Source organism: Bufo bufo, chromosome 3, assembly GCF_905171765.1.
Source record: "Bufo bufo chromosome 3, aBufBuf1.1, whole genome shotgun sequence".
Classification (NCBI taxonomy): domain Eukaryota; kingdom Metazoa; phylum Chordata; class Amphibia; order Anura; family Bufonidae; genus Bufo; species Bufo bufo.
The window spans coordinates 248,225,929-248,243,298 of NC_053391.1; the positions used below are offsets into that span (position 1 = coordinate 248,225,929).

At 45.3% G+C, this 17,370-nt stretch overlaps 1 protein-coding gene across 1 annotated transcript in view; it reads left to right on the forward strand.

Annotated features, from left to right (window-relative positions):
* LOC120995090 (glutathione S-transferase Mu 4-like) overlaps positions 1-17,370 on the forward strand; it is a 100,537-nt gene that overhangs the window by 55,945 nt on the left and 27,222 nt on the right. The window contains exons 6-7 of the mRNA XM_040424083.1: positions 1,586-1,681; positions 1,813-1,923. Of these exons, the coding sequence (XP_040280017.1) occupies positions 1,586-1,681; positions 1,813-1,923 (207 nt within the window). The remainder of the gene's footprint in view (positions 1-1,585; positions 1,682-1,812; positions 1,924-17,370) is intronic.

Genomic DNA, 17,370 nt, shown 5'->3' on the forward strand with positions numbered 1-17,370 from the left:
TGATAAATGTGTTTTTTGATTTTTACTTTTTTTTTCACTTTTTTTTTCTTTTTTTTGGACCCAGACCCACTTGATTCTTGAAGATCCAAAGGGGCACAGCAGCCCCCCGATGGGAGAGGGAGGGAGCTCCCGACTGTTAACCTCTGCCTTTCCATCCTGTAGTCCGTATGGACCGCGGTATGGAAAGGGTTAAACGGCTGACATCGCATCACAGATGTCAGCCGTTTATACCAGGGTGTCAGCAATGTGCTGACACCCTGGTATACCCACTGGCCACCAACGATTATTCAAGGGGAGGCGGGCGGGGAATCACGATCCCGCCTCCCGCACCCCCCACCTCCCGCACCGCCCGCACAGCTTTCAACCTCCCCCTGCACCTCCCGCCGCCATAAAATCATTCAGGGGTGCAGGGGGGGTGAAACATATATATAGGCATATTAAAGTTTCTGATCCCCGCGGTCAGGGACCGCGGGGATCAGAAACTGCAGAAAGCGCAGCAAACCGCAGGTCTGAATTGACCTGTGGTTTGTTGCGATCGCCAACATGGGGGGGTCACGGGACCCCCCGCGCATTTAGCCGAGGTGCCTGCTCAATGATTTGAGCAGGCACCTTGTTCCGATCACCGCCGGCCGGGCGGCAGTGATCGGAACAACACATGACGTATCGGTACGTCATGTGTCCTTAAGGGGTTAATTCAGTCCTATTGCCACATGTGTATAAAATCCTGAAAAATATTTGGACAGCACACCGTGTGCGGTCCACATCCATTGCTCCGTTGTCCTATTCTGGTCCGTTTTGCGGACAAAAACAGGCATTTCTCTAATGGAAGAATGCAATCTCTAATTGCAGAACGCACACGGGTGGCATCCGTGTTTTGCGGAACCACAATTTGCAGACAGCAAAACATGACGTGGGAGTGTGAATGTGCCCTAACCCAAAAAAATAATACCTGATAAAAATAAATAATGGCACACCCCAGAAATTGCACAATTACAGTATTTTTGGACTATGAGATGCACAGAATTTAGAGGACCAAAATAAAAATTTAAAATATTTTTCATCAGACCTCAGATCAGACCTGCCAACCCCTATCAGCCCTCAGATTCTTATGTGTGGACAGGAAGTCAGTTTCTCCATGTATTCCTATGGCAGCCTCACTCTCAGTCTCATAGGAAGGACTAGAGAAGTAACTGACAGGAGTTGGAGATCAGAGTGCTGGTCACATTACACAGCTAAACATTAGAAGCGAGGAGATAGCTCACAAATACAGTCACTGATGAGAGGATTACATTCTCTACAGATTACATCATGTATCTTTCTAGCAGGTCAGAGAATATAATTTTTTGTGGCAGTTGTAGAAAATTTTCCCAGAAAAGTGGAAGCTGCTTTAGCTGCAAAGGGCGGGGACCAACTGCTTATTAATGCCTATGGATTTAGAATAAGATGTCCTAAAAGCTCCTTTAGGTGTAATGTGTAGGTGTCCCAATTCTTTTGGACATTTTATATGACCCCGATGTATTTTTTTTATTGATTTCACTGCGTCATAAAATATGTAAAAAATCAGCCTTGAAATTACATTTTTCAGGAACAGCTGAAGGGACCATACCTTAAAAAGCTACAGAATATATTGGCAAGATACGCTCGGTTTTTGGGAGAAAGACATTGGTTTGTTGGGGACAAGGTAAATATATTGCAGTAGGGCATGTTTATATACTACGGATGCTAGCATGTCTGTATGATGTATATTTTTGCATTTCTATTTAGTTTTTACAACAACATTTCAATAAACTGTGTTTGTCCTCTATTTCAAAGATTACACTTGCAGATTTTCTGATATATGATGCACTGGATCAGCACAACATTTTGGATCCTACCTGCTTGCAGAATTTCAAGAACTTGCAGGACTTCCTTGCAAGATTTGAGGTAAATGTTTTACTGAAAGCAAGAAAGTTTTGACTAGAACCTTCAGAATCACAGGTGCATATCCATGAAGCAAACATAATTACAAAAAACAAAATGGCTGCACACCGTTATATATACAAACAATAGAGCTAAGAAATGGGGGTCATTCTAGATAAAAGTGGTACAATACCGACTATAAATGAGTAATGGAAGCTCTTAGCGCACATATGTGTCGGGCCCATCTACCAGGCATCAAGGTGGCTTCCGCAGATGGGTCCCTATTAGGGATGAGCGAACCCAAACTGTATAGTTCGGGTTCGTACCGAATTTTGGGGTGTCCGTGACACGGACCCGAACCCGAACATTTTCGTAAAAGTCTGTGTTCGGGTTCGGTGTTCGGCGCTTTCTTGGCGCTTTTTGAAAGGCTGCAAAGCAGCCAATCAACAAGCGTCATACTACTTGCCCCAAGAGGCCATCACAGCCTTGCCTACTATTGGCATGGCTGTGATTGGCCAGTGCAGCATGTGACCCAGCCTCTATATAAGCTTGGGTCACGTTGCGCTGCACGTCACTCTGCTGATTCAAGCATAGGGAGAGGTTGCAGCTGCGACGTTAGGGCGAGATTAGGCAGTGATTAACTCCTCCAAAAGACTTCATTCTGTGATCGATCTGCAGCTGTGGATCATTGAAGTGCTAGTATTGACTTGCTCACTTTTTTGAGGCTGCCCAGAGCGTTTTTAGATCACTTTTTTTCTGGGGTGATCGGCGGCCATTTTGTGACTTGTGGTGCGCCAGCACAAGCTATCACCAAGTGTATTTAACCATCAATAGTGTGGTTATTTTGTGCTATATCCTACATCAGCTGCAGGCTGAGCCTGTGTCACCCAAGTGCATTTAACCATCAACAGTCTGATTATTTTTTGGCCATATACTACATCTGGTGCAGGCTGAGCCTGTGTCACCCAAGTGCATTTAACCATCAACAGTGTGGTTATTTTTTGGCCATATACTACATCAGGGGCAAGTTGAGCCTGTCACCCAGCGCCTAAAAAATAGACCTGACATTTCTATTCAACCAAATCTGTACTGTTTTAGCTGGTCAAGTTATTTGTAGCCACCGTAAAAGCCCTTTTTTTTTTCTGGGTTGAAAAACTATTCCGAAATTTGCCATTCTCAAAATAACTAGTTTCTGGTATTTGAGGCCTACTTGAAATCTATCCCAAAAAGGATATCTTACATTGAAGGTACTGATAGTGTCATTCAGAAAAACCTAAGACACACGCTACCGTGCAGATAGAAGTCTGATTCTGTGATTAAACCTTAACCTGTCACACAGTGCAAAAAAAAAACAGGTCTCACATTTCTATTCAATGGTCTGCCGGGTGTTCACTCCAAGGTCATGGAAGTCACGCCTGCGGCCACCCCGTTCTCCGAGGGATATGTCCTGAAATCCAGCTGAAAGCTGCAGAACATCAGTCGGAGGTCTCTCCACTACTGGCGGGCCTCTCTGCCGCCCTCTTCCCACAAGCAAAGGCTCGGCTGGTGGCTGCTGGGGTCTTTCAATGCGTCTAGGTTCTTGAGCCTCTTGCTCCTGTCCAGGCTGTCCTTGGCTGGGCTGCCCCCTGGCACGTGCTCTTCCGCGGGCTCTGGCTCGTCCACTCATCTTCTATTCCTGAGAGGATATAAACCGCTAATAAGGTCAATCTGCCGCCTAGCAGCGCCACCGTGGCACAATCACCTCAGAACTCGCACACTGGTGACTTTAGGTATCTTCACTGGTCACTTTGAGCAGAATGATGACATCCGAGTCACGGCACCAAATGTAACCCTCTTTTCCTTGCACCATCTGCGACACCTCCAGCTTTCACACTCACTCGGTCACCAGCTCCTCCAGGCATAAACTCTAAGTGGACTCTAAGGGACGACACTCAGGTCTTCTGTGGTTTAAAGCTTTATTGAGGTGGAGTGCACTTGGCTGGAGCCTGTAATACAACAGGGAAACACTGCCACTATGTGGTATACAGCCAGGTCACCAGCCCACCTATATCATAACAGGCAGTCATTATTTTACATTCCCACATACATGTTACAGGATATAACAAAGCATACAGAAAAATGAACAAGAGAAAATCATTTACAAAGATATTGCAGCAGGGTGACCTGGAATACAGCATGTCTTGCAGCCATTTTAGGAAGAACACATGGCTCTCTAACTGTACATCATCTACTCAGCCTAGCATGTGCTGCAGGGTTTAAAGGCTGCTAAAAAACATACAGTCACCTCTTTACATTCTACAGAACTATTATGGGTATATATTATAACTTTTTACAATAGATAAATGAACTTTAGCTTTAGAGAACTTAGACAGAGATCCTACCTCCTTCACAGTAAATGTCTGCACTGAGGAGACCAAACCAAGTAGCAGAATACACAGGGGGCTTTCTGGAAGAGTCCACTGTAAAGACTCTGTTAAAACTTTCCTCAGTTATCTAATAGCACATTTGAAGAGGTTTATTTAGCATGTCCTGACTCTCTGCTAACAGCTTATGAATATATGGAACTATATTTAACAAGTGATCATTGCTGCAGCTCCTGTATATTGGTATGACCCTATTGCAAACCTGCAGACTGGATATTTGGTGAAACTTCATGTGGTTCATATCGACTGTACTACACCACTGACTTGGTGCCTGGGCCTAAATATGTGACAGTGGCCTGTTCCAGTGGTGGGTGACGTGATGCCCGATTCTCTGCTATGACATGAAGACAGATTCTGTCCTGACATAAGGCCAGATTATCTGTTACAGGACCTCTCTCCTCTGTCTGGGTGCCGGGGCCTAAATGTGTGACAGTGGCCTGTTCCAGTGGTGGGTGACGTGAAGCCTGATTCTCTGCTATGACATGAAGACTGATTCTGCGCTGACATAAGGCCAGATTCTCTGTTACGGGACCTCTCTCCTCTGCCTGGGTGCCTGGGCCTAAATGTGTGACAGTGGCCTGTTCCAGTGGTGGGTGACGTGATGCCTGATTCTCTGCTATGACATGAAGACTTATTCTGTGCTGACATGAAGCCAGATTCTCTGTTACGGGACCGCTCTCCTCTGTCTGGGTACCGGGGCCTAAATGTGTGACAGTGGCCTGTTCCAGTGGTGGGTGACGTGAAGCCTGATTCTCTGCTATGACATGAAGACTGATTCTGTGCTGACATGAAGCCAGATTCTCTGCTATGGCATGAAGAGACTGATTCTGTGCTGACATGAAGCCAGATTCTTTGCTATGGCATGAAGAGACTGATTCTCTGCTGACGTGAAGCCAGATTCTCTGCTATGGGACCTCTGTCCAATTGATATTGGGTCATTTTTTAATTTTTTTAAATTCATTTCCCTATCCACATTTGTTTGCAGGGGATTTACCTACATGTTGCTGCCTTTTGCAGCCCTCTAGCTCTTTCCTAGGCTGTTTTACAGCCTTTTTAGTGCCCAAAAGTTCGGGTCCCCATTGACTTCAATGGGGTTCGGGTTTGGGACGAAGTTCGGGTCGGGTTCGGATCCCGAACCCGAACATTTCCGGGAAGTTCGGCCGAACTTCTCGAACCCGAACATCCAGGTGTTCACTCAACTCTAGTCCCTATCACTAAATATACTGCCTCACTTTGGACTTACTTAAAGAGGACCTTTCACTAGAATAGAAAATCTAAACTAAGTATACAGACATGTAGAGCGGCGCCCAGGGATCTCCCTGCACTTACTGTTATCCCTGGGCGCCGCTCCGTTCTCCTGGTATAGCCTCCGGTATCTTTATATGTTCGGCTCCACCCAGTGGAACCTGCCGGCGTCTCTTTCTCCCAGGCTGTAGCGCTGGCCAATCGCAGCGCTCAGCTCATAGCCGGAGAAAAAAAAACAAACTCTCAAGCTATGAGCTGAGCGCTGCGATTGGCCAGCGCTACAGCATAGGAGAAAGAGACGCCGTCAGGTTCCCCTGGGTGGAGCCGAACATATAAAGATACCGGAGGCTATACCGGGAGAACGGAGCGGCGCCCAGGGATAACAGTAAGTTCAGGGAGATCCCTGGGCGCCGCTCTCCATGTCTGTATACTTAGTTTAGATTTTCTATTCTAGTGATAGGTCCTCTAAGTCAGTCCAAAGTGAGGCAGTATATTTAGTGATAGGGACCCATCTGCGGAAGCCACCTTGACGCCTGGTAGATGGGCCCGACACGTATGTGCGCTAAGAGCTTCCATTACTCATTTATAGTCGGTATTGTACCACTTTTATCTAGAATGACCCCCATTTCTTAGCTCTATTGTTTGTATATATAACGGTGTGCAGCCATTTTGTTTTTTGTTTTACTGAAAGGTAACTTTTTTCATGGACATTCATGCAACTGCTGTTTTGAAGTTTTAAGAAACAAAAATGCTGTAGTGTGCCCAGCACCAGTATTACAGTAAACCAATTTTGTAGTAGTCTTAAAAAATATCCTTAACCCTTTCAGGACCCTTTGATTTTTCACCTTAACCCTTTGAGGACCGACCAAGGGACGTATTTGTCCCATGTTTTTAATTGCCTGTCCTGTATCATCTGATTAAGAACTTAAAATACTTTTTTTTTTTGTTTGAGTCAAAATATTAGTTCATATCAACAAATAGATCTAGCTTTATTTATTGTTCATATACATTCTCAAACGGAAAAAAATATAATTATTTTTATATTGATGACAGTAATCTTATGGTCCTCAAAGGAGGCAGTTTTTTGGAAATTTGACACGCTTTTACTTATCCAAACCATTCTGAGACTGTTCTCTCGTGACACATTGTACTTCACGATAGTGGTAAATTTCAGTTAATATTTTTCATTTTTATTTATAAAAAAAAAAATCCCAAATTTACCCAAAAATTCGAAAAATTCGCACCTTTCCAAATTTCTATTTCTCTGCTTTTAAAACAGATAGTGATACCTCATATAATAGTTATTACTTTACATTCCCCATATGTCTACTTTTATGTTTGAATCATTTTGTAAATGCCATTTTATTTTTTGGGGACATTAGAAGTTTAGAAGGAAATCTTGAAATTTTTCATAAAATTTCCAAAACCCACTTTTTTAACCACTTCCCGCAACGCCGAAAGGCGTCATTGCGGCGGCTCCCCCAGGCTACGCTAACGCCAATAGGCGTCATCTCGCGTGAGCCGAGATTTCCTGTGAACGCGCGCACACAGGCGCGCGCGCTCACAGGAACGGAAGGTAAGAGAGTTGATCTCCAGCCTGCCAGCGGCGATCGTTCGCTGGCAGGCTGGAGATGTTTTTTTTTAACCCCTAACAGGTATATTAGACGCTGTTTTGATAACAGCGTCTAATATACCTGCTACCTGGTCCTCTGGTGGTCCCCTTTGTTTGGATCGACCACCAGAGGACACAGGTAGCTCAGTAAAGTAGCACCAAGCACCACTACACTACACTACACCCCCCCCCCCGTCACTTATTAACCCCTTATTAGCCCCTGATCACCCCTGATCACCCCATATAGACTCCCTGATCACCCCCCTGTCATTGATTACCCCCCTGTCATTGATCACCCCCCTGTAAAGCTCCATTCAGACGTCCGCATGATTTTTACGGATCCACTGATAGATGGATCGGATCCGCAAAACGCATCCGGACGTCTGAATGAAGCCTTACAGGGGCATGATCAATGACTGTGGTGATCACCCCATATAGACTCCCTGATCACCCCCCTGTCATTGATTACCCCCCTGTCATTGATTACCCCCCTGTAAAGCTCCATTCAGACGTCCGCATGATTTTTACGGATCCACTGATAGATGGATCGGATCCGCAAAACGCATCCGGACGTCTGAATGAAGCCTTACAGGGGCATGATCAATGACTGTGGTGATCACCCCATATAGACTCCCTGATCACCCCCCTGTAAAGCTCCATTCAGATGTCCGCATGATTTTTACGGATGCACTGATAGATGGATCGGATCCGCAAAACGCATCCGGACGTCTGAATGAAGCCTTACAGGGGCGTGATCAATGACTGTGGTGATCACCCCATATAGACTCCCTGATCACCCCCCTGTCATTGATTACCCCCCTGTCATTGATTACCCCCCTGTAAAGCTCCATTCAGACGTCCGCATGATTTTTACGGATGCACTGATAGATGGATCGGATCCGCAAAACGCATCCGGACGTCTGAATGAAGCCTTACAGGGGCATGATCAATGACTGTGGTGATCACCCCATATAGACTCCCTGATCACCCCCCTGTAAAGCTCCATTCAGATGTCCGCATGATTTTTACGGATGCACTGATAGATGGATCGGATCCGCAAAACGCATCCGGACGTCTGAATGAAGCCTTACAGGGGCGTGATCAATGACTGTGGTGATCACCCCATATAGACTCCCTGATCACCCCCCTGTCATTGATTACCCCCCTGTCATTGATTACCCCCCTGTAAAGCTCCATTCAGACGTCCGCATGATTTTTACGGATCCACTAATAGATGGATCGGATCCGCAAAACGCATCCGGACGTCTGAATGAAGCCTTACAGGGGCGTGATCAATGACTGTGGTGATCACCCCATATAGACTCCCTGATCACCCCCCTGTAAAGCTCCATTCAGATGTCCGCATGATTTTTACGGATGCACTGATAGATGGATCGGATCCGCAAAACGCATCCGGACGTCTGAATGAAGCCTTACAGGGGCGTGATCAATGACTGTGGTGATCACCCCATATAGACTCCCTGATCACCCCCCTGTCATTGATTACCCCCCTGTCATTGATTACCCCCCTGTAAAGCTCCATTCAGACGTCCGCATGATTTTTACGGATGCACTGATAGATGGATCGGATCCGCAAAACGCATCCGGACGTCTGAATGAAGCCTTACAGGGGCATGATCAATGACTGTGGTGATCACCCCATATAGACTCCCTGATCACCCCCCTGTAAAGCTCCATTCAGATGTCCGCATGATTTTTACGGATGCACTGATAGATGGATCGGATCCGCAAAACGCATCCGGACGTCTGAATGAAGCCTTACAGGGGCGTGATCAATGACTGTGGTGATCACCCCATATAGACTCCCTGATCACCCCCCTGTCATTGATTACCCCCCTGTCATTGATTACCCCCCTGTAAAGCTCCATTCAGACGTCCGCATGATTTTTACGGATCCACTAATAGATGGATCGGATCCGCAAAACGCATCCGGACGTCTGAATGAAGCCTTACAGGGGCGTGATCAATGACTGTGGTGATCACCCCATATAGACTCCCTGATCACCCCCCTGTCATTGATCACCCCCCTGTCATTGATCACCCCCCTGTCATTGATCACCCCTCTGTAAGGCTCCATTCAGACATTTTTTTGGCCCAAGTTAGCGGAATTATTATTATTTTTTTCTTACAAAGTCTCATATTCCACTAACTTGTGTCAAAAAATAAAATCTCACATGAACTCACCATACCCCTCACGGAATCCAAATGCGTAAAATTTTTTAGACATTTATATTCCAGACTTCTTCTCACGCTTTAGGGCCCCTAGAATGCCAGGGCAGTATAAATACCCCACATGTGACCCCATTTCGGAAAGAAGACACCCCCAGGTATTCCGTGAGGGGCATATTGAGTCCATGAAAGATTGAAATTTTTGTCCCAAGTTAGCGGAACGGGAGACTTTGTGAGTAAAAAATTAAAAATATCAATTTCCGCTAACTTGTGCCAAAAAAAAAAAATTTCTATGAACTCGCCATGCCCCTCATTGAATACCTTGGGGTGTCTTCTTTCCAAAATGGGGTCACATGTGGGGTATTTAGACTGCCCTGGCATTCTAGGGGCCCCAAAGCGTGAGAAGAAGTCTGGTATCCAAATGTCTAAAAATGCCCTCCTAAAAGGAATTTGGGCACCTTTGCGCATCTAGGCTGCAAAAAAGTGTCACACATCTGGTATCGCCGTACTCAGGAGAAGTTGGGGAATGTGTTTTGGGGTGTCATTTTACATATACCCATGCTGGGTGAGAGAAATATCTTGGTCAAATGCCAACTTTGTATAAAAAAATGGGAAAAGTTGTCTTTTGCCAAGATATTTCTCTCACCCAGCAAGGGTATATGTAAAATGACACCCCAAAACACATTCCCCAACTTCTCCTGAATACGGCGATACCACATGTGTGACACTTTTTTGCAGCCTAGGTGGGCAAAGGGGCCCATTTTCCAAAGAGCACCTTTAGGATTTCACAGGTCATTTACCTACTTACCACACATTAGGGCCCCTGGAAAATGCCAGGGCAGTATAACTACCCCACAAGTGACCCCATTTTGGAAAGAAGACACCCCAAGGTATTCCGTGAGGGGCATGGCGAGTTCCTAGAATTTTTTATTTTTTGTCACAAGTTAGTGGAAAATGCTGATTTTTTTTTTTTTTTTTTCATACAAAGTCTCATATTCCACTAACTTGTGACAAAAAATAAAAACTTCCATGAACTCACTATGCCCATCAGCGAATACCTTGGGGTCTCTTCTTTCCAAAATGGGGTCACTTGTGGGGTAGTTATACTGCCCTGGCATTCTAGGGGCCCGAATGTGTGGTAAGGAGTTTGAAATCAAATTCTGTAAAAAATGACCTGTGAAATCCGAAAGGTGCTCTTTGGAATATGGGCCCCTTTGCCCACCTAGGCTGCAAAAAAGTGTCACACATCTGGTATTGCCGTACTCAGGAGAAGGTGGGGAATGTGTTTTGGGGTGTCATTTTACATATACCCATGCTGGGTGAGAGAAATATCTTGGCAAAAGACAACTTTTCCCATTTTTTTATACAAAGTTGGCATTTGACCAAGATATTTATCTCACCCAGCATGGGTATATGTAAAATGACACCCCAAAACACATTCCTCAACTTCTCCTGAATACAGAGATACCAGATGTGTGACACTTTTTTGCAGCCTAGGTGGGCAAAGGGGCCCATATTCCAAAGAGCACCTTTCGGATTTCACAGGTCATTTTTTACAGAATTTGATTTCAAACTCCTTACCACACATTTGGGCCCCTAGAATGCCAGGGCAGTATAACTACCCCACAAGTGACCCCATTTCGGAAAGAAGAGACCCCAAGGTATTTCGTGATGGGCATAGTGAGTTCATAGAAGTTTTTATTTTTTGTCACAAGTTAGTGGAATATGAGACTTTGTAAGAAAAAAAAAAAAAAAATAAAAAATCATCATTTTCCGCTAACTTGTGACAAAAAATAAAAAGTTCTATGAACTCACTATGCCCATCAGCGAATACCTTAGGGTGTGTACTTTCCGAAATGGGGTCATTTGTGGGGTGTTTGTACTGTCTGGCCATTGTAGAACCTCAGGAAACATGACAGATGCTCAGAAAGTCAGAGCTGCTTCAAAAAGCGGAAATTCACATTTTTGTACCATAGTTTGTAAACGCTATAACTTTTACCCAAACCATTTTTTTTTTTTACCCAAACATTTTTTTTTTTATCAAAGACATGTAGAACTATAAATTTAGAGCAAAATTTCTATATGGATCTCGTTTTTTTTGCAAAATTTTACAACTGAAAGTGAAAAATGTCATTTTTTTGCAAAAAAAATCGTTAAATTTCGATTAATAACAAAAAAAGTAAAAATGTCAGCAGCAATGAAATACCACCAAATGAAAGCTCTATTAGTGAGAAGAAAAGGAGGTAAAATTCATTTGGGTGGTAAGTTGCATGACCGAGCAATAAACGGTGAAAGTAGTGTAGTGCCGATTTGTAAAAAAGGGCCTGGTCTTTAGGGGGGTATAAACCTGTGGTCCTTAAGTGGTTAAGGACCAGTTCAGTTATGAAGTCACTGTGGAGCTTACATAATAGAAACCACCCATAAATGGCTCAATTTTAGAAACTACACCCCGCAAGGTATTCAAAACTGATTTTACAAACTTTGTTAACCCTTTAGATGTCTCACAAGAATTGAAGGAAAATCTAGATAAAATTTCAGAATTTCACTTTTTTGGCAGATTTTCCATTTTAACCACCTCAGGACCGCCGTACGCAGGATTGCGTCCTGGCGGCGGCCCTGTTATTCCTCCTGGACGCGCCGGCGCGTCCTCTCGCGAGAGGCGAGATTTCCTGTGAACGCGCGCACACAGGAGGTAAGCGAGTACATCTACAGCCTGCCAGCAGCGATCGTTCGCTGGCAGGCTGTAGATGCAATTTTTTTTAACCCCAAAAAGGTATATTAGACGCTGTTTTGATAACAGCGTCTAATATACCTGCTACCTGGTCCTCTGGTGGTCCCTTTTGCTTCTATCGACCACCAGAGGACACAGGCAGCTCTGTAAAGTAGCACCAAACACCACTACACTACACCCCCCCTGTCACTTATTAACCCCTGATCACCCCATATAGACTCCCTGATCACCCCCCTGTCATTTATCACCCCCCTGTAAGGCTCCATTCAGACGTCCGTATGTGTTTTGCGATCCGCAAAACACATACGGACATCTGAATGGAGCCTTACAGGGGGGTGATCAATGACAGGGAGGTGATCACCCTCCTGTAAGGCTCCATTAAGACGTCCGTATGTGTTTTGCGGATCCGCAAAACACATACAGATGTTTGAATGGAGCCTCACAGGGGGATGATCACCCCATATAGACTCCCTGATCACCCCCCTGTCATTGATCACCCCCCTGTAAGGCATTATTCAGACGTCCGTATGTGTTTTGCGGATCCACGGATCCGCAAAACACGGACACCGCGGATCCGCAAGACACGGACACCTGCAATGTGCTTTCCGCATTTTGCAGATCCGCACATTGCCAGAACTATATAGAAAATGCCTTTTCATGTCCGCAATTGCGGACAAGAATAGGACATGTTCTATAGGCTCTACAAAAAACGCAGTGTTCGCCCTATCAGGCCTGATCTTGTGCGCACACTTGCGTTCAGTCCGCCCCACCGCAGTGACAGAATTTTTTTTCTGATCACTGCAAAAACACCGTAAAATCGCTGCGGCGCTATAAAAAGATCACTTTTGAGGGGCATGGCGAGTTCATAGGTGTCCAGCAATATTGACCCTTTAAAACGTAACTTTTACTTATTAGTACTAACTAAAATAATACCACTGTGGTGGTTCACCAGTGAAAATTGTGAAACAGACAAAAAAATGAAAAAAGGATAAAATATGTTCCTGCAGGGAGGCCAACTGTTGATACAGTTTTTGGAGGTGAGTGAACACAGGGCAGCTATGGGGAGTATTGGGATGTAACTAGCCTGTCCCTATACTCACCCTGAGTAATTCCTCAGCCCAGGGACGTCTCCTAATGGTGGAGACTCCCTGTCCTCGTACCTGGGCTGACTGCCCTATGTTTACCCTCCTCTCAAAGGTCAATGTCACGGCTCCCCATGAACTGACGGATATTAATCTGTGTCCCAGGTAACCAAATACCCACACGGACAACAGCCCACAGAACTGGATAAACGTGAAGATGTATATAAGTAGGTGGACAAGGATACGTATCACCTACAGTCTTGAGAGAAACCAATAACACAGGGGCATCATAAATGGTGCGTTCCCAGGTTGGTTCTCATAAAAAAAAAACTACGCGTTTCCCCTATTGCTAGGTTCATCAGGGGGTATTAACAATCATGGGTAAACCGTCATATTCAAATAGATAAACATATAGATATACTCATGATACGGTGGAGGACACAGGGCCAGAGACGCAAACGGTAACTTGCATAGGACCAGGGGACCATTAGATATACCCCACCTGTGAATAAAAATTAGAGACACTATCAGAGTGGGAGCTTAATATGAGATTATAGTTCTGCCCCCTATATCTCAATACTTACTTAGTGTCCTAGGCAGTCAGAAGGCTAAAGGGCCCAGTCAGATAAGGGCCGACGCCTTACCCAATAGGCTGTAAGAAATATACATGATATAAGGCACAATTGATGCCATGGTGCTAACTTGCCGGTTCACATTATAAGGTCCTTACTCACGTTTAGGTTGCGTCTCGGTATCGTCCTGTTCCTCCTACTACTCACACTTCATCTATTGTTTCCCTTTATATCCTGTTACCAGCTGTTCAAAATTGGCGCTGAGTATAACGCCAAGCGGATCACTTCCGGTAGTAAGACGCCACCATATGCGTCATTACCGGTCCATGAACCGCAAGTGTAAACTACCTCCGGTCTCTGTAGTAAAGGCACACATCACTTCCGTCCAGTGTGTCATCAGGCTGTTCTCACCGTCCTCTGTCCCCTTCCAGATGACACTGCAGTGCGCCACCTCCGTATCGTGGAACGCATTGAGCGGCCACATCCGGTCCTTTGGAACGCACCGCAGCGTCATATCCGGTTTGTGAGCCGTCCCATATACAATCTATCAGATACCTTGTCATAGGAGGCGGCCCCACAGTCCAGGTCACATCGCACATTAATATGTATTGAGAGGCGAACGAAGGCAATATTTAGGGATAAGAGTGAATGGTGCTAAGACCCATACTGGTCAGCGCATCTGCCAGATATTGTTATCATATATAACATATATCAATGGTCATACTAAGGGGGCGTTATTAGAAGCATTAGTGTGTGACTGATCAGCTGACATTTCTGAGACCATAGTCACAGAACCCTATGGTGTATATGATATTGCCTGTCCACCCTAGTGAATACATCCCGATCGCCTACTGTTATGTACGCAACATGGCAGTGATTATTAGATTGCATCTCACATTTTACTAGCGCAGCACATTGATGCGATGGTTGGTAAAAGAAGGGGGGGGGGGGGGGGTTGACCAGAGAAGCAGTATTCTGTATGTGTGATATTGCAGTAATCAATTGGCTAGCAAAGGGCGGTAAAAATAAAGATGAGTATGAAAAAATGATAAACAAGAGTCCATTACACAGTTTTCCACCTGTGTGCACTCCCTAGATAGTAGGCGACACCAAGCGCACATAAGATAATTAGTGCGCAACATCTGGATACTTAACGTATCCTTTTATTTTATCTTGGCTAAGATGTATTTACCGAGTGAGTCTATTCCGGATCAAAGAGATAAAAGGAAAGCACATAGCCACCCCCACAGATCATAGAAAGCACGAGAACGTGAGTCTTTCATTAATCCCAAGAGGTGCCTGGGATTTGAAGCGATGAATCCAGACGCACTCCTTCTGGAGAATTTTACTGTCCCAGTCGCCACCCCTTGGTGATAATGGGATGGTCTCTAGGACCGAAAATTTCAAGCAGTTAGGGTCACCACCGTGGATGTCGTTAACATGTGACGCGACAGGTGTGATCTTCTTCTTAGCCACGTCGTTCACATGTTCACAAATCTGCCGCCTGACCTCTCTGATGGTCTTACCTATATAATCCATAGGGCAAGGGCATTGGCAGATATATACCGTGCCCTTACTCCTACAGTTATAAAAGTCCCTGATTTGATAGGTTTGCCCAGTAACTGAGCAAGTAATTGACTTTGCAGTGGAGATGAAGGTACATGCTTTACAGGAGCCACATTTGAACATGCCGCAAGGCTTGCGGTCCAGCCACGTCCCTACTCCACTTGGTGTGGTATAGTGGCTATGGACCAGGCGGTCTTTCAGACTCCTCCCTCGCCTATACGTGACACTTGGTTGTTTAGTAAGTACATCCCTAAGGTCAGGGTCCATGTGTAGGATAGGCCAGTACCTTTTCAAGATTGACATTACCTGCGTGTTTGCTGAGTCAAACATGGATATCAGGCGTATTGGTTGTTGCCCACTATGTGCCTTAGGTTTAGGAACGAGGAGCTCAATACGTTCCCTATCCAGGGCGTTCTGAAAAACGCCCCCAAGAACCGTTTGGGGGTAGCCCCTCTCCCTGAATCTCGTCTGGAGCTTCTTAGCCTCACTGTAGAACGCTCCACCCTCAGAACAGTTTCTCCGGGTCCTTAGATATTGGCCCCTGGGTATGCCACGCTTCAGGGGTGTCGGATGATGGCTTTCCCAATGTAACAGCGAATTGGTTGCGGTTTCCTTCCTATACATACCCGCGATAAGTTTTACTCCCTCCTTGGTTATCCGTACATCAAGGAAGGGAATTGTATGTAGATCGAATTCGAAGGTAAACCGCAGACCAATATAGTTGCTGTTAAGGGCCCCGACAAACTCTCGGAGTTCCTCTGACCCACCCTTCCAAATCACGAAGATGTCATCAATATAGCGTGTCCAGAAGGTGATCTTGTCGGACCACCATGTCACAACGTCTGGAAACACGCATGTATCCTCCCACCAGCCCAGGAAGAGATTGGCATATGTGGGGGCACAAGGGCTCCCCATTGCCGTCCCCCTGAGCTGATGGTAGAAACGTGAGTTGAAAAGGAAGAAATTGTGGGTCAGAGTGAACTCGAGAAGTCTGAGGATGAAGGTATTATGCGTTCTACAGTGGATGTCTCTTGTCTTCAAAAAATAATCTGCGGCAAAGAGGCCCTTGCTATGTGGAATTGAGCTGTAAAGGGATTCAACGTCTATACTAGCCAATATGCATCCCGGGTCCACACTAATGGCCTCGATCTTGCTGAGAAAGTCCATCGTGTCCCTCGTATATGAAGGTAGGGACACGACGAACTGTCTCAGCACGCGATCAATGTAAATACCGCAGTTCTGTGTTAGGGAATTGACCCCAGAGACGATTGGGCGACCTTTTAAAGGTGTAATGCCATTGTGGACTTTCGGCAGTCCAGAGAAGGTAGCTATGGTAGAGTGAGCCGGGAGGAGAAAATCGTACTCCGCCGTCGAGATTACCCTGTCTGCAAGGGCATCAGTCAGAATGATCTTTAGATCCTCGTGATATGGAGCCGAGGGGTTCATAGGTAGCACCCTGTAACTCTCCCTGTCCTTCAAAAGATCTAAGCACATGACCTGATAAGCCGCATGATCGAGGATTACCAGCTTCCCCCCCTTGTCGGATGATTTAATAATAATCGATTTGTCCTTTTCAAGGGCAATAAGTGCTGACATCTCTGCCTGAGATAGATTAAAGTGACGGGGAGATATCCCCTCCAGCTTTTCCAGATCATTGGTCACCATCTGCATGAAGATGTCCACACACTCCTAATTCATGGGTGGGGGCATCTTCCTGCTATTTGGCTTGAGGTCTGTAAATAGTCCCTGTCCTGGACGACGGCTACCCTCTTCTCCCAACTCACATAGGGAATGCAATGATGTCAAATAACCCTCACTAAGACCAAGTCTGGCGCATGTTTGTCTATCGCTATCCTTAAAAAACTTATGCCACTTTAGGCGTCTAGTGAACAAATTGAGGTCCTTTGTCCACGTAAACAGGCAGAAATTAGTGGTCGGTACAAAGGAGAGACCTTTACTCAGTACGAGTTCATAGAAGATTTTTTTTTATTTTTGTCACAAGTTAGCAGGAAATATATATATATTTTTTTTCTTACAAAGTCTCATATTC